Source organism: Amphiprion ocellaris, chromosome 16 (assembly GCF_022539595.1).
Source record: "Amphiprion ocellaris isolate individual 3 ecotype Okinawa chromosome 16, ASM2253959v1, whole genome shotgun sequence".
Lineage (NCBI taxonomy): Eukaryota > Metazoa > Chordata > Actinopteri > Pomacentridae > Amphiprion > Amphiprion ocellaris.
The window spans coordinates 4156041-4183208 of record NC_072781.1 but is presented as its reverse complement, the minus strand read 5'-3'; the positions used below and the strand labels follow the sequence as shown (position 1 = coordinate 4183208).

The 27168-nt window shown below is 38.4% G+C and overlaps 2 protein-coding genes across 13 annotated transcripts in view; one reads left to right on the top strand and one right to left on the bottom strand.

Moving 5' to 3' along the window:
• Positions 1 to 283: 283 nt before the first annotated feature.
• Positions 284 to 21786, bottom strand: rtkn2 (rhotekin 2). 6 transcript variants are annotated; one of them, XM_055018423.1, is made up of 17 exons: positions 21396 to 21765; positions 20570 to 20785; positions 20096 to 20197; positions 18018 to 18217; positions 17692 to 17750; positions 17457 to 17510; positions 17255 to 17372; positions 16842 to 17042; positions 16194 to 16288; positions 15586 to 15692; positions 14456 to 14587; positions 13857 to 14025; positions 13521 to 13628; positions 10356 to 13147; positions 9569 to 9727; positions 8025 to 8329; positions 284 to 3421 (listed from the first exon to the last, which is right to left on the bottom strand). In XM_055018423.1, exons 2-14 carry the CDS (start codon positions 20735 to 20737, stop codon positions 12444 to 12446), a joined length of 2217 nt encoding a protein of 738 aa, XP_054874398.1. In that variant the 5' UTR covers positions 20738 to 20785; positions 21396 to 21765; the 3' UTR covers positions 284 to 3421; positions 8025 to 8329; positions 9569 to 9727; positions 10356 to 12443. The 6 variants fall into 6 exon arrangements, with proteins under 6 accessions (XP_054874398.1, XP_054874399.1, XP_054874397.1 ...); XM_055018424.1 differs by lacking the exon at positions 8025 to 8329; XM_055018422.1 differs by lacking the exon at positions 284 to 3421 and having other exon boundaries at positions 7830 to 8329; positions 21715 to 21786.
• Positions 21787 to 21795: 9 nt separating this feature from the next.
• cep170aa (centrosomal protein 170Aa) overlaps positions 21796 to 27168 on the top strand; it is a 45385-nt gene continuing 40012 nt past the window's right edge. For 4 of the 7 annotated variants that reach the window (XM_055018420.1, XM_055018417.1, XM_055018419.1 and 1 more), the window contains exon 1: positions 23439 to 23594. The gene's annotated coding sequence lies outside the window, so the exon portion shown is untranslated. Of the gene's footprint in view, positions 21866 to 23438; positions 23595 to 27168 lie in introns of those variants that run through there. The other 3 variants (XM_055018421.1, XM_055018418.1, XM_055018416.1) reach the window with 2 other exon arrangements.

Genomic DNA, 27168 nt, shown 5'->3' with positions numbered 1-27168 from the left:
CCAGAGTGAATGCAGTGTGAATGGGGTTTTATTATTGTAATACCATTATCTGGCTATGAGATTCTATCCGCCTTAATCTTCACAACAGGCTACTTCTGGGCTCAAAGCCAGAGAAGCCTCTCTGGTATTTGCTGCAGTAGAGAAATGTGCCAGTGTATGTATCTCTATGGGATGTGTGTTGGGCTGCAATAAAAGCTATGCTTTGACTTTTATTGCCACCCCCTGGTAAACCTTTAACATGAAAAATATTCAGCTCAGCAAAAATAAAGCAGCCTCACCAGGGTAGAATGTAGGCCGTTTTATTGCAGATCAGCAATAATAAAAAATACAGTTAACTTCCAAGACAACAGAGTCGGGAGAAAATTGCACCTTTTGAGAATCAAAAATAACTACAACCTTTTCACTTTGCTCTATACTCAGATTATACTGCGCTAGGACAGGATTCATGTTTTGCTACTTGCTAGTACATAAACACAGTGGCACTGAAAGTCTAAATACATAATACGACAGAAACAACATAAAGAATTACAGAACATTTTAATCAATAACTACATTGCTGCAACTGCCAACAATTTATCAACTGGTTGTCAACTATTAATTGCAAGTTAATTTAATCATCGATTAATCGCTTTGAGTAATCTATTTTCTTTAAACCCAGCTTCTTACATGTGAATATTTTCCACTTTCCTCCTCTGACTGTGAACTGAACGTCTTTGGGTTTCACCATTTTCCGAGATAAAATAATCAACAATGAAAATAATCAGTCAGTTGTCCCCCTTTCTGTCACGTAAATCAAAAACGAAAATAAGACATTTATTAAAGCGCTTTTTAAAATGAATGTAAATGTGAGAAAGTGATCGTTTTCAGCTCTTATTCAGAAAGCAGCAGTACATTTTATTTTTATTATATCATCTCCTCTCCACTGTCCACAGAGGCCGTCTTTCCTGTGTGCTTGTATTGAAATAAATTCACCATGGCTACACAGTTCATTGTCCAAATAATGCAGAAATGCTGCTTTTCACAGTCCCTTCCAGTAATGCTGACATGCATTTCTCCAGCTTGCTTAGTCTACCTGAAAATGACGGAGAATTTAATAGAGAAAGTGCAATGTAATTACTGTGATAAACGGATTGAGACGTAACCACATCATTGGTAAAAACTAATGCTGCGAGGTTTTAGCCTCAAACCTTCCCTTGTTTTTGCAGGTAAAGCCTCTACAGATCACAGTGACTAATGCATCAGCAGTACACACCAAGCAGAAGAAACACTGCTAATGTTGAGCTGCATCAATGTTCCCTCTAATTTTTCCTGAGTCTGAGCAAACACACAAACTCCCTGAGCGTCCCTTGGACCACTGTGAGCAACATCAGACGTGTGCACTGTGGTCACACCAGCATCACATCCATTCAAGTTACATGGTTCATTAAAAGAATCAAATTACAGCATTTACATTTCTGTTAAAACACTTTGTCAACAGGAGCCAGTTGAAGGCTGCAGTGATTTTAGTGACACTACAATGTATAAGAGTGAAGTTATTGAATATTTGTCTCTCTTTACTGTTGCAGCGGTTTTGCAAATTGCAGATGGACCCTGTTCACTCCATAGACACCAATGTTATTCCTGTAGCTTGAAAGACAGCTACTTTTGATAAAACTGGGCTTGTAGCACATTGTCTGCCTTGCAACAATGGGAAAGAGGCACCGTTTATGTTTTGACAACCTATATCTAATGAGTTATTGATGCTGGAAGTCCCAATCTGTGAATATCTTTCCAACTTTACTGAACTTGGGGCCACTACCACCTAAGGAGTGATATATTTAATTTTGAAAAAAGCATTTAGCCATACTTAAAGCTTTAAGTGCTTTATTAACACGGAACTAAAATTTTGTTGTTTTATTATCACAGGTTCTGTCTGAAAAGAGGTGGCATCATTTTAAACAGTGAAATCAAACTAACAAAATGTAATGACCAACCAGTGAGCAATACTGGATTCTGCAAAAACATAAACAACATTTTAAAAATCTAAATCTTATCTTAACACAGTTAATGTATTAACTTATTTATGTGTGTATGCATGTATTTATTGATTTATTTAGTACTGTTAACATATCAGAGTTCTGAGTGAATTTTTCTTAAGATAGGCAAAGGCCATTTATTGATTACATATAGGCTGTTAAATGTTTATTAAAAACTAAAAAGCATTTAAAAAAAAACAACTTAGGCATTTATTGAGTCACTAAAATACTGTAGAGTACAGACCACATCAGCATGATTATAAGCATCCTCTGGTAAATTAACAACCAGATACTGATGTCTCTCACCATATGGACTTCAGGAGATGATTAGATGATGATAAACTGTGACCTACTGGTTGGATTCTCTCTGTTCTCATGTTTCTTACATGTTTGTCCCCTGACAGCCGGGTCATAATGTTTTTTGAGCAACACACCATACTATGACGTTTTTACAATGATGGTTCTACTATGGAACGAGTTTGACATGTTCAGGTGTTCTTTGTGTGAAAACTCAGAGATTTCAGGGATCAGAAGGTGGTTTTCAACTTTCTTTATTAACTTTCTGCTTCAACTTTAAACTAAATTTCCTTGACTAAGCCAGCCCTCTGGACTTCCAGTAAGCTGTGTTCCTATTGGCTGTCCAGGTGGCTGCTTGGTGTTATCAGGAACACCTGAGCAGCTCAGTGTCTTCCTGCTTTATTTAGCTGCAGACAAACATTTCCTCTGTTTCTCTTCACCAGTGAACTGGGTTTGGTTCTGTTGCTTTAGTTTCTTCTTTAGGCGTTGGCTTGCAGCTTCCAGCAGTAAAATCATCTTTAATGTGTTTCTTGGTGTGTTTTAGGGCTTTGTACTGGATAGTTGTCTTGGTAAATGTGGTTCTTTAGCCACAGTTATCACATGGTGGTAATGTGTGCAGTGATTAGTAGATTTGGTGCAGCTGAGTTGTGTCTTTATCTTGGCTGTAGTGAGTCTTCAGAGGTTTTTGGTCAGACACATTCTGTATTCTTGTTTGAGAACCAGCGTTGGTTGTCCAGAAGGTAAGAGTTCCTGTCCTGATTCTCTGTTCTCAGAGGTTCTCTGGTAGGCTGCAGGAGACTTTAGCGTTTGGGTTGTGCTAGTTTGGTTTTTGTATGGTTTCATTTGGACGACTATCTTGAGGCCCCTCCATGTGGTTTAGTGAGGTTTTCTGGAACAGTTCTACAAAGCAACCTGCAGCAGAAGAGACTTTGAGAGTTTTTAGGAAGTTCTGGAGACCAGACTTTAGAGCAGCAGAAACATTTGTCAGCAGTTTGAGCAGGAGAAGGTGCGCTTCAGAGTAGAAATGAGAAGGAAACCTTCTTGACCCGTGTGGTGAGGTCCTGTACCAAGAGTTTGAGCAGGTTGTGAAGAGTCTGTAGTTCTTTGGTCTGAAAGCACAAGAAGAGTCGACTCGTTAAAGGAGAAAACAGGAGATATTGTTGCTTCTTCTGTCGCTCTGCAGTTTCCTTAGACTGAATATCAAGTTTATATTTTAAATGATTTACCATGTGAGCCCAAGAAGACTTCAATAAACTCCCTCCATCCCCTGAACACAATATATTTTATTACCATGTTAAATCTTTTTTGTTTTAAATGTTTTTGAGTTTTAATCATAGTTTTATCATAGTTTCTTTCTCTTTGTTTAGTTTTGTCATCTGTGTAAAAGGTGCTAAACAAATAAAGCTGAATTGATAAACTGAATAATTGACTAACTCATGATTGTGACAACAGAAGCATTTTCATTGTGATTTAAGGGTTTATTTCATTTTTAAGGTTGGGGTTAAAATCTTGACAGAAAAAGAAGATTAAAGAAATAAACTACATAACAAAAAGCAATTGAATCAAAGGAAAACAAATTTAATACAATAAAACTTTTAAAAAGTTTTATTATTAAAAAGATTTAAGAAATTTAAGATGTAATTTTTAAATTAAATGTTTTGCCTTTTTAAAGGTTTAATGTTTAATTGTATTTAATGTTTAATATAGTTAAACATTAAATACAATTAAATTCTATTAAACAGACAAAATATTGAATTTGATCATTCAACAAGATACAATACATCTAAATATGAAATTAAACAAAATTTTTAAAATACAGATATTAAAAATTACAGATAAAATATTTTCCATAATTAAACATTTAAAAAATACAATTAAACAAGAAGAATATTAAACATTTTAAAAAATGCAAAACATTTAATTAGATTATTAAACCTTTAAAAAGACAAAACATTTAATTTGAAAATTAAATGTTTAATTAGAAAATTACATCTTAAAGACAAAAAAACTTCAAATAGGAATTAAACAGAAAATACAGTGAAGCATTTAAAAAGAAAATTAAACATTAAAAGGTGGTAAAACATTTAAAAAGAAAAACCTTAAAGATTTAATCGAAACATTAAATATTGGGAAAGAAAAAGAAACTCAAACAAGCCGATAAAACATTTGAAAAAACAATTAAACATTAAAAAGACAAAACATCTTCAAATCAAATCAGACATTAGAAAAGAATAAAAGGTGAGAAAAGAGCAAAACTAAACGTTTAAGAAGAATCAAACTAAAGACAAAACATTTGAAAAGACACCAGTTAGACTTTAGAAGATCAAATTAAACAGAAGAGACAATAAAACGATCAAAAAGAGCAAAAACAGATAAAGGTCTAAAGGCGTTTTCTAGTCTGAAATGAAAACGTCAAGTTGTTTCTTCAAACATTTCCTCTTTCTATATTCTTGGTTTGATTGTGGACAGATTTACTAAGAACTCATTTCAGAAAACTGCTTTCCAGATAAAGTCTACTAGTAGTTGAAGGCATTTATCAAACTAATGTTACCTTCTGATCTCCACAAACTTTACTGTTCAGTGAAGAGAATCAAAGTTTGTTGAGGATTTCTAAAAAACCCACAGGTGAAGGTCTGAGAAGAACTCAGATGGATGATCTAAATGTTAAATCAAGACTCATGGTCACAAGTTTTAAGGTTTCTGTTAACCAGAAAGTTCAAACTAACAGATCAGTACTGAGAAACTTTTAAAATTTCAGTCCTCAGACTGTCTGAAGGTTCAAACTAACAGAGAACTACTCAAGAACTTTTAGGTTTTCAGTCCTCAGACTGTCTGAAGGTTCAAACTAACAGAGAACTACTGTGGGACTTAGAAAATTTCAGCCCTCAGACTGTGTGAAGGTTCAAACTAACAGAGAACTACTCAGGAACTCAGAAGATATCAGTCCTTGGACTGTCTGAAAGTTCAATCTAACAGAGAACTACTGTGGGACTTAGAAAACTTCAGCCCTCAGACTGTGTGAAAGCTCAGGTCCTGAGGACTCGGAGGGTCTCGAGGCTTTGTAAAGTCTTGGAACTGAGGGTTCCACCCTCCAGAACAAAGGCTGAAGTCCAACCTCCTGAGAAAAACGGTCGAGCCGAGACTCAAGTTAAAAAAAAAACTCGAAAACGACAAAAAATAGATGATAAATGCGCAAAAAAAAGTAAAATTAGTATCTGAGCGAGTAGCTCAGGAGGATAAGAAGAGTGACTACAGACTGGAAGGTCGCAGGTTCAAGACCCGCCACTGGCAGTTTTCTTTCTTTGTCTTTGACAGGATTTTGAGAAAATTTAAGAAGTGTCTGGTCTTGAACCAGCGACCTGCAGCTCCATAGTCAAATCCTTAACTCACTGAGCTACAGATCAGATGAAAAGACATAAATTCGTCGTCCCTTTGTCATCGTAGTTTCCAAGTGACCACACGGGCGGAGCCAAGGCGGAGTCTGGGTCGAGTCAGGGCGGAGAGTAGGCGGGGAGGTGGGTGGCGGCCTCCCCCCTCTACTCCCCCACCTCCCCCCACCGCCCACCACACCTTCCCCCACCCGACGAGTTCTTCGAGTCTCCACAGGTTTTCCCGAGTTTCTGGAGTTTCCACCAGGTCGGAGGCAGAACAAGTGTCATGAAGAGGTGTTGAAGTCAGCCAGGATGGAGTGATTTTTTACAGCGACTAGAAGGAAGATGACTAGAAGAGCAGGTCTTAAACCACCATCCATAAAATCCATGGAGTCGCTCCAGAGAAATGAAGGAAGGTCAACTTTTATCAACCTCCATCCAGATGTTCAACTTGATATCTTTACTTGGACATTTTTAGCACCACAAACCTTTAGTATCACACTTTATTATCCTTTATTCGGACTTTAATGGAATCCACCAGCAGATTTAGTTTTCGTTCAAACTTTATTCTTGTCATCATGGGACTGCAGTATTTAAAACTGTTTCTTCTATTTGACCTCATGTTTATTAGTTTTGGTGGAGAAAGTTATTTTAGTTGTCGATTAGTCTCTTAAAAACCAAATAATAAATTGGATTAGTCAAGAGTTTTAATTTCTTACTTTGTCATATTTTAAATATGACTAAAATTATAAAAATAAAGTGTCTTGAGACAATTTGACCTGTAATTGGCGTTATATAAATAAAATTGAATTCAAATTGTATATATCTTGTAATGTTGGAGTAATTCAGCCATATATGTTGGAAAACACACTTTCTTTGTCCATTAATCTGTTGAGTGTTTTCTCCAGTAATTCATTTCTTGTTTTGGTTTATAAAATGTCAAACCCAAATATATTCAGTTTACTGTCATAAAAACCAAAAAGATTTACATTCATGATGCAGGAATCAGGCAGTTTTTCACTTTTTATCTTAGTTTAGTCAGAAAGATAGTTGATAATGTGTGAATTGTTGCAGCTTGTGAGCCGTAGAAGGTTTTAATCTTTGGGGCCGAGTGTCAAAAAACATTTAGAAACCAACATCAACAAAACACTCAACAAAGATTTGAACATCATTGAAGGGAAATCCAACTTTTGCATGACAATGTCTAATTAAAGGACATTAATTTCCAATGTAAATGTGTGATATTCATCCTCTGGAGCTTTCTCTTCACATCGTCTTCCACCTGGGCTGGTTTGGTCGGGAGCATGTGCAACAAACATTTGAAAAACTGCACTTTAACATCAATGAATGACACTGAAGTTTAATCTCTACATAAATTAGACTGAGTCTGGATGTGCTGCTCTGTCATTAACTCCTAAGTTCAGGGAAAGTTCAAACAAAAGAGGACAGTTCAGATCAGGCTTGAGAATGAGCTTATTTTGAACAAACATCTCAGACTTTCTGAGCTTCAGCACCTCTAGCAAGATATTTTAACAACAAGCAACTCAAGAGATCCAGAAGTTGTAGACAGTTAGCTTTAGCTGAGCCAAAGAACATGTGGGACGCTAACCTAGCAAACATTTCAGACTTTTCTCTGTGAATTCTGAGAAATAATTTCCTATTTCATGACAGAGCTACACATCTTAACTCAGTCTCATTAAAACAGACTCTAATTCAGTGTCATCCATCCATATTAAAGTGCAGTTACCCAAAATGTTTGTTGCATGAGCTCCAACAAAACCTGTCCAGGTAGAAGGCCACTTTGACAAACAGGAAGTGGAAGATTCCAAGCAGATTTATAGAAGGGGGAACCGGACTGTACTAAGTATGGTCAAGTATAGAGGGGTGTTTTGTGGGTTTTTAAGGCTGATAATGATTATTAGTGAGACATTTGGAGTAGATATTCATTTGCAGTAAATGAAAGTATTTAAAATCTTGGAGTTAAACTTAGAAGTACACAAACTCTAACAGAAAACTTTGTTGATACGTTTTTGTTTTGTTTACAGATGTTAAGTCAAAGGAGTTTTATTCGTGACGTATAACCAATCAAATCACTCCAGAAGACAGAGTGACCACAGGTAGATAAAGGTTCAGAGCCCAAGTAGCACCATTTTTAAATGTATTTATTACCATAAATCAGTAAAAAATAAAATACTGATAATCAGTAAAATCAGCCCACAATTACTACAATTCTACAATGTAGGTCTCTTTCCATTGACTTGTTATTTGTACAATATACAATGTATATGATGGTGTTTTTTCATACCAGAGGCTATACTATGATGCTTTCTAAGAGACATACGATGCTACTCTGGTTGTTCTGGTCCTGGGCTGCTGCACTCCTCCTCTGTTGTTTTCTGGATTGTACTCAGCTGCATGCCTTCGTCCACCCGGCCTCCGCTGACTCGTCCCGCCTGCCGTCTCTGGAGCTGAAGCTGGATTGGAACAGACCAAAGTACAGTCCAATCACGATGCCAGCTGCCTCTCAAAAGGCTCCTTCATCTGGCAGGTGGCGGTACTTCTTCTGAGGGGAAGCTGAGCTGGCCCAGCAGAACTTTGGAGATGTGTTCCAGTGGTTGGTGGATGTGTGGGGAGATAGAGAGGGACCTTTGAATTGTTCACAAAGGAAAACAGGGAACCCATTGGTAGTTTTAGTTTAGGGAGCTACTGCGGTGTGTTTTTGGATTTTAAGAGGTGAACAGGACGAGTTTTTTTTTCGTATTTATTATCTTTTACTTTGTTCCTGGTTGGAATGCCCATCAATGTCAACATGTATGGAAGCAAATCAGACTCATCAGATTCTGAATTTTAAAAGCTGCTGAACTTCTTACTTTGAATCTTTTTTTCATCAAAATTTCGTATGTGAATTTTTTTATGCCTGAATTTAGCTCATCAAAATTCTAAAAACCAGTTAAAAATTCAATGTCTTCCAAATTCGCCATCAAAAACATTTGATGTGTTCAAAATTCACCATCAAAAAAATTCAATGTGTTCAAAATTCACCATCAAAAAATTCAATGTTCAAAATTCGCTGTCAAAAAATTCAATGTTCAAAATGAGTCTGATTTGCTTCCATAACATGAAGTTCACTTTTAGTTCTGCTGATATATTTTTATTTTACTAACACCCATTTGTTTTTAACCCCCTCACATGTTGTGTTGTTGTAAACTTACTCTTTCAAAGAAATTCTCGTCTAACCCTCTGGAAACCAGCGTTTGGACTGTTTTTGTGTTGCTCCTCACCTACTGACAGCTGTGGACTAAAGGCTATACTGTGACGTTTTTAGAGCGACATGCTGTACTATGATGTTTGTTGGGCGACATGCTATAAAATAGGCTTTTTTAATTGACATATTACTCTGACTTTTTTTTTGTTTTAGTTTTTTTTTTTAGCAACATATAAGAATTCAAACAGTTTTAAAAGTTACTATACTTTTACTTGTGCAATGAAATTATTATTCTATGGCATTTTTTAGATGACATTATACTCTGTTTTCTTGAATTACATACTTTTTTGACAATACACTGTACTATGACATTTTTGGAACCACATATCATACATGACAATTTTAGGCAACATCCTATCATTTTGCGCTTTTTGAACCACATAATAATCTATGTTTTGTTTTTTTTTCTTGCCAACATGCTGTACTATGAACTACAGGCCATACTATGTTATTCTTGAGTAAAGCATACTATACTTTGACATTTTCTGAACTACATCCTATACTATGGCGTTATACACAGAGTGCTTTGGTTACATGTTGATTTATAATCTAGATTTTTTTCTGTTTTGTTTTTTGACGGGATTACCACAGACCTGACCGTGAACACTGTCGACACCCACCTCAGGGAGACGCTGCCTAAGATCTCAAGGCTGCTTGGTCGTGGTCTTTCTGGCACGTACTCTTCCAAGATGAGCCGGGAAGTTTAACACTGATGGAATGACACCAGGTCTAAGCCGACAAACTTCCAATTCCTCCTCAACCCATAGTCTCTGGGAAACCTACATGGAGTAAGAAAAGTAGACAGAGAAGTAATTAAGTCTGTACACAACATATTAAAAAGAAATCATGCTAATAAATTAAGTACAAAGAACTGAATTCGCCAATATACTGGAGACCAGAGCTATTTAATTTGATAAGTATAACCTTGTTTAGTAACATTTCAATTATTTGAGAGCAGTCCTAAAGAACTGCCTGTAATCCCAATCATAAAATGGGTTTGGAGGAAGAACATAGATGGTAATCTGGATATACATGAGTTAGGCTTTATAACTACTATTGGTAGTATTGGTGGTAGTAATAGTAATGTGACTACTACTAGTAGTAGTGGTAGTACACACTACTGCTGCTGATACTGGCACTGCTACTACAACTTGTAATACTATTACAAATGCTGATACTACTTCTACGACTCTAACAGCTGTTTATACTACTACTGCTGCTTGTACTTTTAGTATTACTACTACTGCTTGTACAACTATACTGCAGCTACTATTAATCGTCTGGTATTTGGTTGTCAAGCTGCTAGCTCGCCTTAGCGTTTTGCTAGTGGCTAACTAGTTAGCTCTCATAGACTGGAAGCTCTCAACAAGATTTCATCATGAAAAAAGAGACAAAAACTATTCTTACCTATGAAAAGTCATTCCAAGTTTCCTTGTCTCAATCGTACGACGTAGTGTGTAATTGTATGCAGCACAGTGAGACGGCATACTTGTTTCCGTTTTCACGCCGTCTACATCAACGGAATGCACTGAAACTTTTCCCCCACTAGCTTAGCCTCGCTGTAGCACGCAGCTCAAAGGGGCGTGTCCTATCTACTCATTCATATCTATGAGAACAAAGGTGGCTGCACATAAGGACGTCTGACGTAGATTAGCTGCGTAAATACCATAATATACAGTCTATGGTAAATACGTATGTGAATCGCATCATTGGCTGCAGCAGCCAGTCACCGGTCACTCACTGACTCACATTGAAAAATAGCACAGAATGAATTGTTACGTGTTTATTTTATTTACAATTTAGGTTGGATTTTTTTTTGTTCGCAGCGCAGATTTTCTGTGCGCGGAGACCGTCAGCAGTGCGCAATTGCGTACGCGCGCAGTTTAGAGGGAACAGTGAGCTGCATCCCCTTTTATACAATCCATTCTCTTCCTTTCTCTCTTTCCAGGCTTAAACTAAATCCCCCTGTAATCCACCTCCCAAATCTACATCTCTCCCTCTAAATTAAACTGAATTTGGAGGGTGAGAAATTAAAAAAACAGGTGACTGTAGCCTTCACCGTACTTCTTCATCTGGGCAGTCAATTTCAGAGAAAGAAGCTCAACCTAATGTTTTGTACACTGGGTGTAATTATGAAGACCATTCTTCAACAGCATATCGTTAAGTGGCTGAAATATCTAGTGGCTGGCAGTGCTGGATATGTTCAAAACGCATACACAAGGGCATTCATTATTTTAGCCCCTCAAAAGCCTCATTCATTCAATTATGTTCATAGCATTTATTGGCTGCTCTGTTAAATTATGTTGGACATACTGTGTAGCCACTGAAAACCAAGGTCACTCCATTATTAAGACCTCTGGGGGGAATGGAGAAGTCACATTAGTCCCTGCAATTGCTCCTAAAAATTGTGTTCCTTTAAAATCAGCCGTAGTGGTCATAAAGTCGTCACAGTAAGTAGAATAAGTCAATCGTTCCAAAAGGAATGACTCATCCACAGTTAGCCGATGGATCAATTTCAATTTGAGTGCTTTTGCAAAGGCTCTTTCTTCAGTCCATGTTCCAGTGGCAGAGCTGAGAAATAAGCCTTTCCATTTTAGTGGGATTGATGATGGCGGTGCTCAAGCCAGCATACGGCTTTCAATTTCGTCTATGGGTTAGCTGCACATGAAGACGTTTAGAAATGGAGGGTGGAGCAGGACGTGTATCGACACGGTATGGATGTTGTGATAAGAGGTGTCAAGTGGAATTTGGGTTGTCATGATTAACACTGAGAGGATCTTTTTGGAAGATCATCACCTACCTATCCTTTAGGTTCCAACACGTTTGAAATATGCTTACAGTATATGATGTGTTCCTTCAGAAACGGCTTAGTTTGGCATAAAGACTGAAAACAAGAGGAAAAACTCAATCTGGTTCTATTCAAAGGTAAGGAAATCTGCTAGCACCTCCAAAACTCCTCAATTAACATGTTATGTCTACAAAAAATGAAGTGTAAAACAGCTGCTTGTAGTTTTATAGAGCATTTTGTGCTGGAGGAGAGACTTCTTGGAAAAGCATAATCCTCCTTTTACACTTCAGTTTTTGGATTTAAAAAGTTAAATATGTTAATTAATGAGATTCAAATGTGCATGTAGGTGGGATTTGTTACTGTTGGATTGACTTAGACTCACCATTTTCCCTCTTTCCAAACTTTATCCTAACCTATGTGTCCTAGCTCTATCTTCATATGGGATTGAATTTTTCCATCTGCATGAATACAGTTAAGTGTATTTCCTAAAAAGGTGATGTGTTCTTTTAAACATTGCAGGACCACACCAACAGCCCGAAAATCATCCCTCATGATGAGGAGTTGTCAGTCCCACTGAGGTAAAGTCAAATATATTGTGATATGTGATTTTATGAGCGTTACTCAGCTCAGTTAAAAAGTTTAAACTGTTATTGTATTAGTGGTAAAGTACGGTTAATTAGGTAAACAGATATGCTCTAAGGTTGAGGTTACAACGCTTTAAGGTTCATCCTCTCCCTGAACGACTTCCTCAGTTTGCTCCGTGGTGCAGGAACAGGACCGGGACCATTACTGGCTCTGACAAAACCGTGATCAGCTGTGGCCTCGGGGGTCTGGGTGCGGTGCTTCTGGTAGTCCAGCTGCTGGAGAGGGGGCTGAGGGTGACCCAGTGGCTGCACATCGAGGACGCCCAGCGGAGCGTTCTTTCTGCTGAGGGCTGCGGCTCCTCCGGTGTTGTTCCGCTGGAGCTGCTGGATGATGGCAGAAAACTTGGCATCCAGAGACGGGCGGCCTGTTTTGGACCTTGCGGCTGGACGTGAAGCACCGGAGTTCTCCTTCTCCTGGTGTGAGGGAAGAGGCTGATGAAGAAGGGAAGGAGGAAGGGGTGGTCTGGCTGGACGGGTGGGAGGAGCATAAGGCTCCCTGTCAGAGGGAGGGGGTGGAGCACGGCGCTTCTTGGAGCTGTTGGGTGTAGAGCTGCTGTTGGGTTTGGGGCTTGAACAGGGAGTGGAGGTTTTGCTCTGGGACAGAATACTCTTCTTGACCACCACTGAATGGGAGCCATCAAACAAAGTGGACCAGTTAGGTGCCTCCTTCTCCTCATCCTGGCCAATAAGGAAGCGGCCGTCTGTCTCCTCAATTTTATTGTGGATGATATCTGTGATGCTCTCAAACTTGCTTGGTGAATTTATACCTGCAAGTAAAAACAAATAAGCAAAAATTCAAATAGACGAAACAACATTAGTTATATGTTTTCTGTCTGATATACTATTAAAATACAGAGAATAACAGTATAAAAGGACACATAAACGCTCATTCCATTATTCTAATTTACATGTAAAAGCACAGTTTAATTACATGCATGACCACTGAAATGAAAACTATTACGTGTAGTTGATAGAATTTGTTAAATTTCATTGAGGCTTCTCATTTGTTGTGAACGTTTTCATTCTATCTTCTTTAAATAAATACATGCAAAACACATTGCTGTAAAACATCAAAGAGCCAGCCAATTATCAAGCTTCGTCTAACTCACTCCAGCCACTCATTCCAATTACTCTACTCACTGAGGTCGTTGTAAACAGAGTCCGCCTGCTTGGTGAGGAAGAGTGATGGTTTCCGAGGCGACGCGACCTCGATCTTCATTAGCTGGTCGCAGCAGTGCAGCCACTGGCCTGGTCGTAAACAAGGATAGACGTGAGAGACACTGATAAAGGTTATACTATCTGTTCCTGCTAAAAGCAGTTTAGTTAAATATATGCGCAGCCACTTCTCTTGTCCAGACTGATTTACGAACTCCACCAATCACAAACACACACAAAACCTTTTATGGAAACATTCAAGTAGTCTTTTTTCAATATACGACCGCTTGTGATGCACGTTAAACACAAAAACACACTCACTCTGATCATAGAGGTGCTGGTGGAGGGCGTCTAGCCAGTCGTCCAGCTCTTCCCTGGTGTCTGTGGTGAAGACGATGCTCTCACATCCCTCTGGTGAAGGATTGATGATAGACAGACTCCTGGATTTGCGGCCTGCTGACTCTTTCTCCATCACTCGGATCCGGGTGTCCTGCAAAAGCAAGAAAAATAACTTGTGATGAAAATGTCAGAACTCTATGTGCGACACTGCAATAAGAAGCACATTATTGATATTGAAGAAAAAATTTCATTCAGCAGCAAAATTTCAAAGACGGTGAGCAATGTGGCATTTACTAGTGTGGTTATTCTGCAAGTTTTTGGGAAGTAGCTGAAGTGAGATTTAAATCAATGACGTTCAATCTGATGTTTACACAGTTTTAAAGTCCCAGACGGCACAATTAAAGCAAATACTGATATGTTAATACTAATAACAGAATTGCTACTGAATTTATTTATCTAATCGAAAAAAATAATAAATTCCAGAGGATTGTCTTCTACTGCCATGTTCTTAGTAATTATATATTATTTTTATCCACAAACTCAACAGAAAAATCGAACATTCTTTCACTGTCTGCTTTTACCTTATTGATGGGTACTTTGAGAGTCGGCTGCACTTTTGCGTCGATTTCTTCCGGGGTGAAGTAACAGGATAAAAGGCCGCCACTCAGCACGCAGTAAAGACTGCAGCAGCGGTTCATCCCCTCCATGCTTTGCTAAAAAAAAAAGTCACCAGAATAATAAAAAACTAGGACAATGTGCAGTTTAACCCTCCTGTTGTCTTCATTTACAGGCACCAAAAAATATTGTTTCTTTGTCTGAAAAAAATCCGAAAATTCAGCAAAAAATTCCCCAAATTTCTGAAAATTTGCAAAACCTTCAGGAAGAAAATTCCAATAATTCCTTAAAAGTTTCCCTTAGTAGTTTTATTTAAAAAAAATAAATAAATAAATCCCCGCTGGATCTTGGTTGATTTTTTTGTGAATGTTCTTAAGAAACATTTTAAACATTTCTTTTTTTCCACAAAAAAATGTTCAAAGATTTCCCAAAAATGTTGACTATGTGGACATCAGAAGTTTCACTGTGAAAATATATATATTTTTTTCCACATTTTCAAACTTTAAAACAGGTCAATTTTGACCCGCAGGACGACACGAGGGTTAAAGCAGGTCATCTCACTTCAAATCAGCACATTTTAGAACACTTTCTGCTATGATTTGTTTGGAAATTTTTGAGCATTAAATATGGATATTTATAAAGAAATCTGTGCAATTTTAGCTTGATATATCAAATACTTTCTGAGATAAAAGTACTTTTTTAAAAATTTCCATTCACCTACTTTCAGCAGTGTTTTTTTTTTTTTTTGGAGGGATACTTCAACTCACCCATATTTCAAAGACTATTTGATCTACTTATAATAATGCATCAGTGGCATAATAAGAAAAAACTGTGAACATTCCAGACTTTTATCTTTAATAGTTCCTGGGATATTGTCGTTCAAACATAGTGAAACAAAAATGCTGAAAGTGGGTCCACAGGCACTTTTATTTTTAAGTGATATAGAACTTACTTGATTTTAAATATGCATAGTTTGTGACAAAGTTTTAAACAAATGAAAAAAAAAGGTCGATCAGAGGGCCCTGATGGTTACAGATGGAATAAACAAACCAGGAAGCAGCTATGGAGCTCAAGTTACTAGCAGCTGTCAACACACCTTCTGGTTCAGGTAGCCAGTCATCATGGTCTGTGTCATGCAGGCCGGCTGGGCCACCAACCGGCAGCAGAGGTTGCCATAGAGAGGAAGCCAAGACGACCACTCAGCTGTAAAAAACAGCAGTGGCAATAAAAAAAATCCTACAATTCATTTATCTTTATAAACAACTGTATGTAAAAATAAAAATGCTAATTAAGAATCATTCCAGTCATGAAAAAAACAACAACAAATTAAAATTTCATTACAAATGGTATAGTATTATCATTACCTGTTCCAGTAATATAGCTTTCTGTCACACTAGTAATTAAAAAAACAACATGTACTGTAGACCTGAAGTTTAATGCACATGTGCAGTTCGCCCGAGATTAGAACTGGATAACAAATACCTGCCTGAACACCAACTTTCTTATCCATTTAATCTCTCGTGCAATGGAAGAAAAGTAATCCAAGCTTAACTCCAATTATAGGTTATTTTGTTGAATTTTGGGTTTTAGTTTAATGGTGTAAAAGTATTGTGTCATTGCCACAGTACTGAATCATATCAGGAGCTAAAAAGCATAATCTCTTTCTATCCACAGATATTACATTTCGGTGGCTTTGCTTCTTACCGTCTTGGAGGACAATGAGGGAGTGAGACTGAAAGCTGCCTTCAGCCTCGGGCAGACGCAGAGTGGTGTAGGCCAGCAGGCTGTATTTGGCTCCACTGGTGCAGGTAGACAAACAAACATCTTCTTCATCATCCTCACATCACATTCTGACTTCTTTTCAATCCCTTGCTTAACCATGTGAGATAGAAACTCGACTCTAACCCTAAAATATGCACATAACTGAATGATTCTCATGTTTCTCCTACCACTTAGTAGGTGGTACGTATCACCGACACACATTCAGCTGACAGTCTAACTTGATGCTCTGGATGCCTTTCCTCTCCTCCTCTTTGATGCTAATAAACTGCAGCTGTGAGTATTAAAAGCATGCACCTTACAATAAAATAGCTCTATTTATTGGCACAAAAAAAATCAGTGAGTGTCCAAAAGCTAAGCATATCAGTATTCATACCCCCAAATATTGGTTTAATCCCTATTTCAATACACACTCACTGTGATTTGTTTACAGAACCCTTTCAGAGCCTGCAGCTACACCCCTTCTTCCAGTAACAAGTCTAATTGAGTTAGTTTCCAACTGGAAAAAAAAGAAAACTTACAAAGAGAGCCAAGAGCCTATAAAGGGTTTTTATGAGATAGCACAATACATACGAGGGTATTGGGTTGTACTGGAGGAAGGTGTCAGGGTCTGGAGTGTCCAGCAGGGAGCAGAGCTTCTTTCCGCCACTCTTTCCGAAGGAGCTGCGGAACTTCTTGGCCAGTTTCTTTGGTGTGTTTACCAGCGTTAGCTCTTCCTCCAGGGCGCAGCTCCACAGCTCCACCCTCAGCTCAAACTGTGGAACTGCTTCTTTGCTGTGAGAGATGGCAAGAGTTTCAGTCAGATCAGAAATATTGAACTGAATGTAAAGCATGTCAGATCAAGATTAACAATCAACTAAAAACCAAGCTTAAAAGAATCACATATCCTACCTCTAAATGTATTACAACATGAGATAAGTCAGTGCATATATGTACAAAATTTAATACATGCTGTTGTCTATAAGGCTTGTATAAAAGACACTTACAAGATAGTGACCCCCTCAAAGCAGATGTCAGTGACTGATCTGTCCACCACCACCATGTCGGTATCAAACACCTCTGAGCCAATCTGCATCACACAGAACACAGCCACCCGACGAGAGCCTGACAAAGGACATACAGAATGTATTAGTACAGAAAGAATGCTCAAAATAACATGAATCAAAGCTAAAACTAAAGCAAACGTACTTCCTTTGTTATTGAAGTGGTCGGAATCCCTCCACATCATAGGAATGCGCAGTCCTGCATCAGCAGATAAGGCAAGTTAATCAAAAAAACAACACTCAGAACTTTTAAAGGACTCTATCCTTTTTTTGAAATGTATAAATTTAAAATCTAAAAGAATTTGACTTCATTTTGAGCTGTTAATGGTATATTGCATTATAAGTGTCCACTGGTGAATGTAATTAAACAGAGGACTTACCAGACATTGCAATTGTCCCACTGCAGGGAAAACGGCCATCTGAAACTGGATCTGGTATACTGTAATAACATTTTAAATTTAACATTATAATTGATCACAATATGTATAAAAACAATTGAATTCACTGCAAAAAAAACTGAGCTTAAATTTTAAAACCATCTTTCCAATGACTGTCTTAAGTTGTCCGTAAATTTTCAGACTTTTCACTTTCTCTCCAAGATGTACTTTCTTCATCAAAGTTCAGATTTGTAATACATTATTAGATTTGATCTGTGACACAATGACTTTTTTTTTCCGTTTCAGAACGCTGTAACCAGGCCTCTTACCCTCTGACTGCTCCCATCATGTCCTGCTCCTCTTTCTTCTTCTGCAGCTGTGTGAGATAAGCCTTGATCCTGGCGTTGCAGGTCAGCAGGTTCTTGGAAGCATTGAGAACCTGTTCTCTCTTACTGCAAGCGAGCAGCAGCTTGTAGGCGCCCTCTCGCATTCGGATCTCAAAGTCAAGCTTCTCCTGTAGGTTAGTGCTCTTCTCAGTCAGAACACAGAAGAAATTTCCCAGTGACTAAATTAATCAATGTCAAACGTAGCCTGGCAGCTTGTGTTTTGAGTTGGGTTAGTCTGTCAAACAGTACGCTATAGCAGTGGGAGACAAACTGAGTGGTGTTAGAGTGAAGTTGCCCTTAAATGTTGGTTTTGGCAGGAAAAATCCCTTGCAGTCTTTTTTGGCCAATTGTCAGTGCCAATGTCAAGATATACACAGATTTTTTCCACCTAATTGCAGAGAGCATCAGGTCTCTCCTGTAGCAGAATTAAGATATTATTACGCTTACTTTTATTGTCACAAGCCACTGATGTGTGCAGACATAACACAAAGCTTCTCAAACTTTAACTTAAATGCCAAACAAACAATATATTTTTTATATGTAACAATTTCAAACAAAACTTTAAAATTTTAAATCTAGATGTTATCTGGCTGTCAATGCTCATTTTGAATTGATGCTGATATTTCAATTAAAGACCTTTATCAGTTAGTATCAACGATGTGCCAATATCATCAGGCATCTGCAATTAATTTTTTTTTAAGACAGTCGTCACCCACCCGTTAGACTTGTAGCAGTGAAGCCACATTTTTCAATCACTCAAGAGCAACTTTTTTGGCGAAATGATGCATGCAGAATGAGGTGAGGTGGTTTTATAAAGGCCAACATACATGCAGCATGGAAGCATAATTACATTAAGCGGACTATCTAATGTAGATTGTAAGCAGCATGGAAATGTATGGAGGATGTGTTAAAAGCACAAGTAAAATTGCAGGCAAAAATCTATCACTGTATTTGTAGCTAACGTATTTCTGGCCTAAATGGAGTATGATGATGTCTGATATGACCAGGTCCAAAGTCAAATTAATCGAGTGTTACAATGCTTAAGCATTTAATTGATTATCACTATTGTGATAACTGATTTGAGTACTTTTTTCAGAAAAAGAGAAAAAACTCTCTGATTTAAGCTTCTTAAATGTCACTATTTTCTCATTTCTCTTTTCATCTATGACCGCAAGCTGAATATCATTGAGTTGTGGATAAAACAAGACATGTGAGGATGCCATTTTAGACTTTTTTGAAACATATTGACCATTTTATAGCCAAAATTGCTAATCAATTAATTGAGAGAATAACTGACAGATTATTAGGCAATTAAAATAATTTTTTGGGTCATTAGTTGCCTGTTTGTGCCAAAAAACTGACTATTGTCTAGTGTATACCCATCGATATCTGCTTTTTGTCAGGGTCAGGCAGTTATATTGGGCAATTACACATGACTATCTCTGTGGTGACAGCAAAGGTGTGTCTATGCAATTTTATTGCTTCTTGTAACTGAATCCTTTTGATGAAAGGAATAAAATGGGACATTCATGATTTTTGGCAATGCTATAGTATTGTTTCTGATGTTTAGGTTGCATGCTTGGTATGTCTAACATCTTTGTTTACATTTGGAAAGTGATGAGTTATATGTGCATTATCTTTTTGCACTTATTCTATGGGCTATATGAATGAAATCAAGCCATTTTGATGCAATAAGAACATTTCTGTCACAATAGAGGGGACTACAATCACATTATAAGCAAGTGGAAAGCTGTATATGAGTTGAACTGGTCCGTTAAAAAGGTTTAAACTGGTAAAAACAAGCGGATTGATAATAAAGTGGGGCATAGAGCAGGTAAAAAATGCAGATACATGAAGAATCAGTTTTTGGCACAACACCTGTTTTCCAAATTTCATTTCAAAATATCTCCCTTTCAGTTTGGTGTGAGATTACAGTCGTTGTGGATGATAAATGATCCACACACAGCAGTTTATGGGATGCAAACATCATCATTCTCCATATTACACACTACAATGTGCACCTGTAGCTTCTTAGAAATCTGTCGAATGTACAACAAATTCATATCCTCTACTATCTGCAGAGTGTCATTCAGAAGACTGGGGCATCGTTTCATGCTTTTGGCCTGAAAGGACATTAGTTTGAGCTTTGTTAGAGAAACATTGAACGATGCAGAGGGAACGGCTCTGGTTTCATGGAGTTGAATAGTAATTACAACGGCAACTCCCCTATTGGATGAACTACCTTTGTTCCAAAAAACTGAAAGCTGGCATGTGTATGAATTATCTAGAAAGCAGTTAGAAGGTTTAAATCATTTAAGCACAACCTCCCGAGTAAATTAATGTTAGTACTGTAGCTGTATAAACTGAACATAACCGTGTATTAGCTTGTCACGTTATTGCACTTTGCACCTCCTCCAGCGCCAACCAAACTGTCATTACGATTCAGAGTGGACGGTAAAAACACACAACACCGCTCTTTATGTCTTTTTTCATACCTCTGTTTGCAAGAACAAGGCACTCTGTCGTATTTTCTTTCGTTTAATCTCCATAGCCACCGCGGAACCGGCCGATAATAGCGACCTGCAGCTCCCGTTTCGCTTGGAAGTTTGAACGTCCCGCTGGTCGTCCATGTTGTTCGTCCATTCGCATTCCAGCTCCAACATCCAACGCCCCTCCAACAGACAGGGCTGGCTCGATTTGAGCTACCTCATCTACCGGAATAAATTAATATCGCGTAAATGGAAATTAGAATCTTTTCAAAAAGGTCACAAAATGTGTTCTACTTTGTAATAAATCCGAATATGTAGGACACACTTATATCGAAGCCTTTCATCTTCTCTACTAAATGAAAACATTTAATTCATCTGTATGCCAAGGAGAATTACGCTTTAAAACTAAAATAAATGTAAGGTTCGACATACAAGCCAACCTTCTAGAAAGGAACTTGAAGAAAGCTAAAAATTTCTAAGTGTACAGGATCAAACTTGGATTACTTTTAGAAAGTAAATACAAACCCTCGCTCCGCCCTCCGCCGGTACGTTAACGCATTTAAAACCAAATGCCTTTACGTCCACTGGGAGGGTGCGTCATTACGTCAGCGTGCCAGACAAAACAGGAGTGTACCGTTTTGGTTTTTGAATTTTTTGGGGGACGTTAAAAATATATATTATGTTTTATGTTATTATCTTAATAAAAATGTACAATTTAAAATTGTAATGAAAACATTTTTTAAACTTTCAATTAGTAGTTAGCTGTATAGAAAGCTCAGATATAAGTATATCATTCTCACGCCTACAGCATGGTACTTTCCTGTGGGCTCACCTCATCAGCAGCAAAACAAATAAATCGGTGACAGATGCTGTAATTATTTCCGATGTGCATAGGTTTATAAAGCTCCTAAATGATACGGCAGTATTGTCATTATCGTCTACAATTTAAAAAAATAAATGCATGTTTTAGTGCAACATCCTTATTTAGTTTGATCCTTTGCAGTTGTTTGGTTCCAGGGCATCCTCACTCGTTTGAACCGCAGCAGGGTCTTCCTTTACTTCCAGCGCACTGCCAGCTGCGCAGCCCAGGCAGTGGTTCAGAAACAAAAGACCCCGGAACGTGAAGCAGTGAGTCCAGGAAACCCGCCCACCTGGTTCTGGCTGACAGCGCTTCTGGTTGAGTTGGAAGCATCCACGGTTGCAAGTGTAGACGCAGGCGCTGCTGAGGATGGACGGAGTCAAGCTGGACAGAGACAGACCACAAACACAGGAAACTACGACGTTGACTTTCAAAATTAAAAGGTAGGTTTTGGAAAAGTAGATGAGATCCACACTCGGTATAATCCTCTGAGTCAGTCTGTGCACTCTGATGACATCTACTTTACCATCTGTTGGGCTTTTTCTGTGCAACTTCACTGCCATAATCCATGTATTTCTGCAGGTTGTACATCTTAAATTAGGAAGTTGGCTGTCATTGTACCTGCAACTGATTCACTAGTTTCAGCATTCAGAAGTTTTTGTCCCATACTTATACAGTATGGGCAGTGAAATGCAAACTCCATGAGACTATGCAATAATAACAAGATATGATTAAAAACACATTCCTTAAAAATAGAAGAAAAAAATTATCACAAATACTAAAAAATTAAGAGATTGTGGAACTAATGTGCAGTGTACATTGTGCAAGATTTGGAGTTCTGTGCATGTGTATTTCTGCATACAGCTATATGTTATATACACATTTAATACGTACCAGTAATTCATAATAGTCAATTTAACATGACCATATTTGAAAAAAAATTCTAAATTTGGCTTCAATTTTGTTGTCACCTGCTTATGAGAAAATCCACACCTTGACCTACATATTTTTCCAGATCCAGTTACCACAGATTTACTTCTTAGTAAGTCAAACATTTTCATTATTAAAACAAGTCAATAATCGATTCTAAATTAATAAACATAAATGTGCTTTGCTTTTTTCTGGTTAATCCTGAGGGTTTTTGTGCTAGTCTTTGGCACTGAAATTTATTTTTTTTTCTGTTGTGGTTTTGATGATGCAACATTTGGACAGTACTAAAGAAGCTTCTGTGTATTTATTGAATTGCTGCTGTTTTGATAATGATGTGCATATAGACTCAACAGACAATCAACCTGCAACCTCTGTTCAATATCCATTCAGTTTCACCTTGCACACACAGACATATTTCTTGTGTGTCTTTTATTCTTATTGTTTCGGTTTGAATCTTGAGTCTTACATACACAAACCTTTTTTGTTTTTACTGTTATACCGAATTAGCCATAAATTTCAACAAAAATATATATTTTTTTGTAATATGTGAAAATAGAAAAATAGGACTTTTGAGTGGGAGATTATGCATACCTGCCAATTTTGTATAACTCAAAAGACTCAGACGATAAGATTCCTTAGGTAGTGAGGGAACATGGCCATTTTTAAGTTTTACACTTTATTACACCTTTATATTAACAAAGATCTAGTCCATTGTTACGTATTATATTATATTGATATTGGAATATTTATAGTATATAAGAACTGCTCTTAATTGGGGGATCTTACGCCACCTTATCTTACTTACTGTACTGATTTCTGCAACATTGCAAACTACATGACAAAGAATAGCTTGTTTTGTTTTGACATTACTTCTACTTCAGTGGTTCTTCAGTGGAAATAAATATTTCATTTGAAATCTGAAATTGGTGCGCATGTGCATATGGTTGCCTGGATACGCAGCCTGTCACTTCCTCTCACAAATCTCAGCGTCCTGCTTTTCGCTCCGCTTTTATTTTGGAGGGTGACGGAGGGATGCGCTGTGGGCGTCTGCGTAGCTTTGAGCTTCCCCCTCAGGATGTCGCTCCTCTCGCTCGCCGCTATTTTGCGGGGAGTAGCTTATTGCTGAGCAACGGAGGGAGAGCAGGCCACCGCACACAGAGCAAGACTGAGCTGCAGCAACGGCAGGGCTGGGCTGGGCTCCACACACACACACACACACCTTCTAACAGCGGAGAGGACCGGGTAAGTGAGGAGCAGACTTCACTTTTAATCTAGCGAACAGCGCGATATGTAGCCGGTTTTGGTTTTAGCTAGGTGGTCGACCGTTACTCACGTGAAGTTTGAGGTGAAAAAACAGAAAGAGTCACTTTTCTTCTGCATGTCTGCTGATGCCAATGTGGGGTTTTAGTGTTGATATAAAATACCTAGAGGTGACAGGGTTATATTTTGGAGCTACTTATTTTTAAACCGTAAAATAATTGGTTTAAATTCGAGCGTAAAAATTCTCCAACTAGCCCCGGCTGTAACGGCTGAACAGACTGGTCTGACTCCCTCTCGGCTAACTGGACGGCTACTATTGTGAGCAGCAGCAGCATGACAAGCCTGCCCTGCTCCACCTTTGTAAAGCGACACAGCCTGGCCACTTTGCTGCCTCTGTGAAAAACATTTGTTCTCTTACTGCTCCCATTCAGGTCAATATTTCACTATTGACCTGCTTTTTGTCTATTAGTTGCATCCTTCTGTAGCCGCACGGAGGCTATCGAGACAAGATGCACATCAATGAAGGTCGCTCACATTGACCGCTTTGTTTATCTTGATGGAAACCTGCTAGCACCGGGCTCTTATTTGAATCTGTAAATTATCGGAGAGGTGGATTTTCTGAGTATGTATTTCGCTGTGTTATGCATCTGCAGAGTGTTTCCCGATGTCGGACCCCCTCCTCCTCTTCTGTGTGGAGGCTTTGTTTTCGTGGGGCAGATGTAGCTGGCCTGCATGCATCCGCTCTCTTTGTGTTGAGTTAGATTTTTGCCATCATCATCACATTAGATGTAAAGAAATAGCAAAAGATTTGCTTTGAGTACACAACGATAAATCAGGATCTAATACTGTCTTTTAAGACCTTGAGGAATGGAGCTTGGAAAGGGCTATTAAGATGCAAATTGTAAATGTGTGTAATTATTGGTTAATTATCAAGAGTTCCACTGTTCTGATTTTAGTGCAAATGCATAAAAAAGTTACACCAACATTTGAAACGGAGACTTCTTGTCATGGCAGCAGCAGTAGTTTGATATATTTATGCATCTTTTTAGTGCAACTGATAGGTTAAAAGGTACCAGAACAACACCGTTAGCTGTTTACATACTGGACTAATGTGTTCCTGGACAGCCGGAGAGCTATACGCTGCACATCAGTGAGCCGTGTTAGTCTCCTCCCTCAACTGTAAGAATTCAAATTTTTTTGGGTATGAGCCACAGAATGTGCAGATAATACCATCCAGTCCAGCTTTGCTCCTTTCCTTTCCTTCTTCTCCTCCAGCCTGCCTTTTTTCCACCTCCTTCCTGTCCTCTCTGCAAATGTGGCTGCCGGCGAGCTGGTTTGGCTCCACAGGCAGTTGCATTTTTAAAATCTGTGTCAGTGTCACAGGACGGTTGCTGTACTCTCAGAGAGGAAGCAGCAGTGTCTCAGCTAGACTACAGCTCAGCATGACTGCGTACGTTGTCCATCACGGAGCGGTCTTGCAGATGAAAGCACACGATGCCTTGTAAATCTGCAAAGATGGTGCACTATTGTTAGTTTTCTTGTGCTGTTTTGTGTTTCTGTAGAGAAACTGGAAACCTCAGCATCTTATTCCTGTTCACCCATTTGTCAGTGCTGTTTGGTCAGTTTGGTAGCACTGGATGTACGTTGTCATAACTTGACTAGTCACAGTAAACAGACCAGGTGAAATCCTGCTTTTTATGTCCTCCGCAACTTGATATCTCATCTTTCCTGAGTGACTTTCTTGTTGAGTATCCTAGTTCTTATGAGTGGCTGCTACCCATAGAGCAGTGTGGATGTGTATAGTAAGGGTTTCCTTTAATAACATTTTCTGCTCTCGTCTGTAGCTGGGATTGAAGACTTTTTTGGGACCGTTGTCCGGCCTGCCTACGACCATTGTGTATAATAGGAAGTTTAGGAAGTGAGTTCATTTTGCTTCAGTGCTCAGGGAGTGCTGTTTGTGACTGAAAACAACTTAGCCTGCTGCTTAATATCCGAATTGATTCCATTTTATGGTGGATGTTTTTAAAAGTGTTGTTGTAGCAGGGAATCAGCAGCTAAAAATAGCAGTGAATCTCAGTTCTGTAATCTGCCAGAGTAAAAAACTTTAAAAGGGGTTATGAGAGTCAGATAGCTTTGCCGGGTGACGCTGCTGCTTGTGTGCAGAGTCAGAGACAGAATCATGGGAGGTGAATAGGAAAGTCTGTGGGAAGAAATTTGGAGAGACAGCAGAGCAGAACAGAAAACAAGAAAAGAAGCTTGGAACAATTTCCATACAAAATCATCAGCCTCTCCCTTGTTTTGGAACATCAAGGGTGTGCCTGAGTTTTTTTCTGCATTTAATTTCTCAAAATGAAAAATAAAACCTAGTGACGGTCACATCTGTTTTGGGGTGTAACGTACTCCCCTCTGAGTTTCCTTTATTTTGTTCTTCTTTCCACTGCAGATATTGATCTTGTATTTGAGCAGTTTCTATTCCCATCTCTCCCTGTGCCAGCCCCTGATTGTCCTGTTACGCTAACATTTATGTGCTTTTTTTTTCCTCCTAAGTGCCAGTGTGGATTTCAGTGTGAGGGAGTTCACTATTTTTGTCTGCTGCTGAGGCTATTGCTGTGAGCCGCATAAATGTTGGTGCCATAATCAACGTGGCAGGGTTGGCCAAATACTAATGTTCCTGTTAAAGAGCCATGGGTCAGTCATTATGTGCTCAGCAGGGGCCATGCAGGGCCATTAGCAGAGCAAATGTATACCTTATAAAACAGTGTTATTCCAGAAATAATGTGGGAGTGAATGTATTAACCCAGACAATTAATATGTTGAAAAAAAATTAAATTTCAATTGGAAAATCGCAAAAGCTGTGGTTTATGATATATGAGGCATGGCTATCAAATAGTGATACCAATTCTATGTTTGTTTATTTGAGCAGACTGAACCTTGTAGGGGCTGTTTGTACTTCTCCATTGATCAGTATGTGGTTCAGTCATGTGCACTGACTGACATAAGCCCTGTCTCATTATTTAATATCCACATGTTGTACATTTTGCAGCTCATTTGATGCAGGGTTTAAATGTCAGTGGCTTTGCAAATTCATACCATCCTCCTTGTGTGACAGTCATACTTTGGGTGGAATCTCGTGGGGTAATGTTCCACGTGTTTTTAATCTGTCACACACTGAATATTGAACTGAAGCTTGACTTCTATTGCAAATCAAATCACATCACCATTACAGACTATATTTTCCAAAAATGGTGTTCCACCCCTCCAGTAGAGTTCAGAGACTTGTAAAATCAATGCCAAAGTGAAGAGAAATAAACAACCTAATGTTTGTGAAAGTGAACTGCGTTTTTTTCTGTAATGTTTTCTTTGGCATTTTTGCTTTTATTGGACAATTACAGTAGAGACAGACAGGGAATGTGGGAAAGAAGAGCAAGCGAATGACATGTAGTCAAGATATTTGCACCTTTGTGTCATAACCAGCAAAAGTGAATTATATTCGTATATAGTGCTATGTTAATGATACAATTTCAAACGTATCTAAATGCTTGATCAAATATTGACT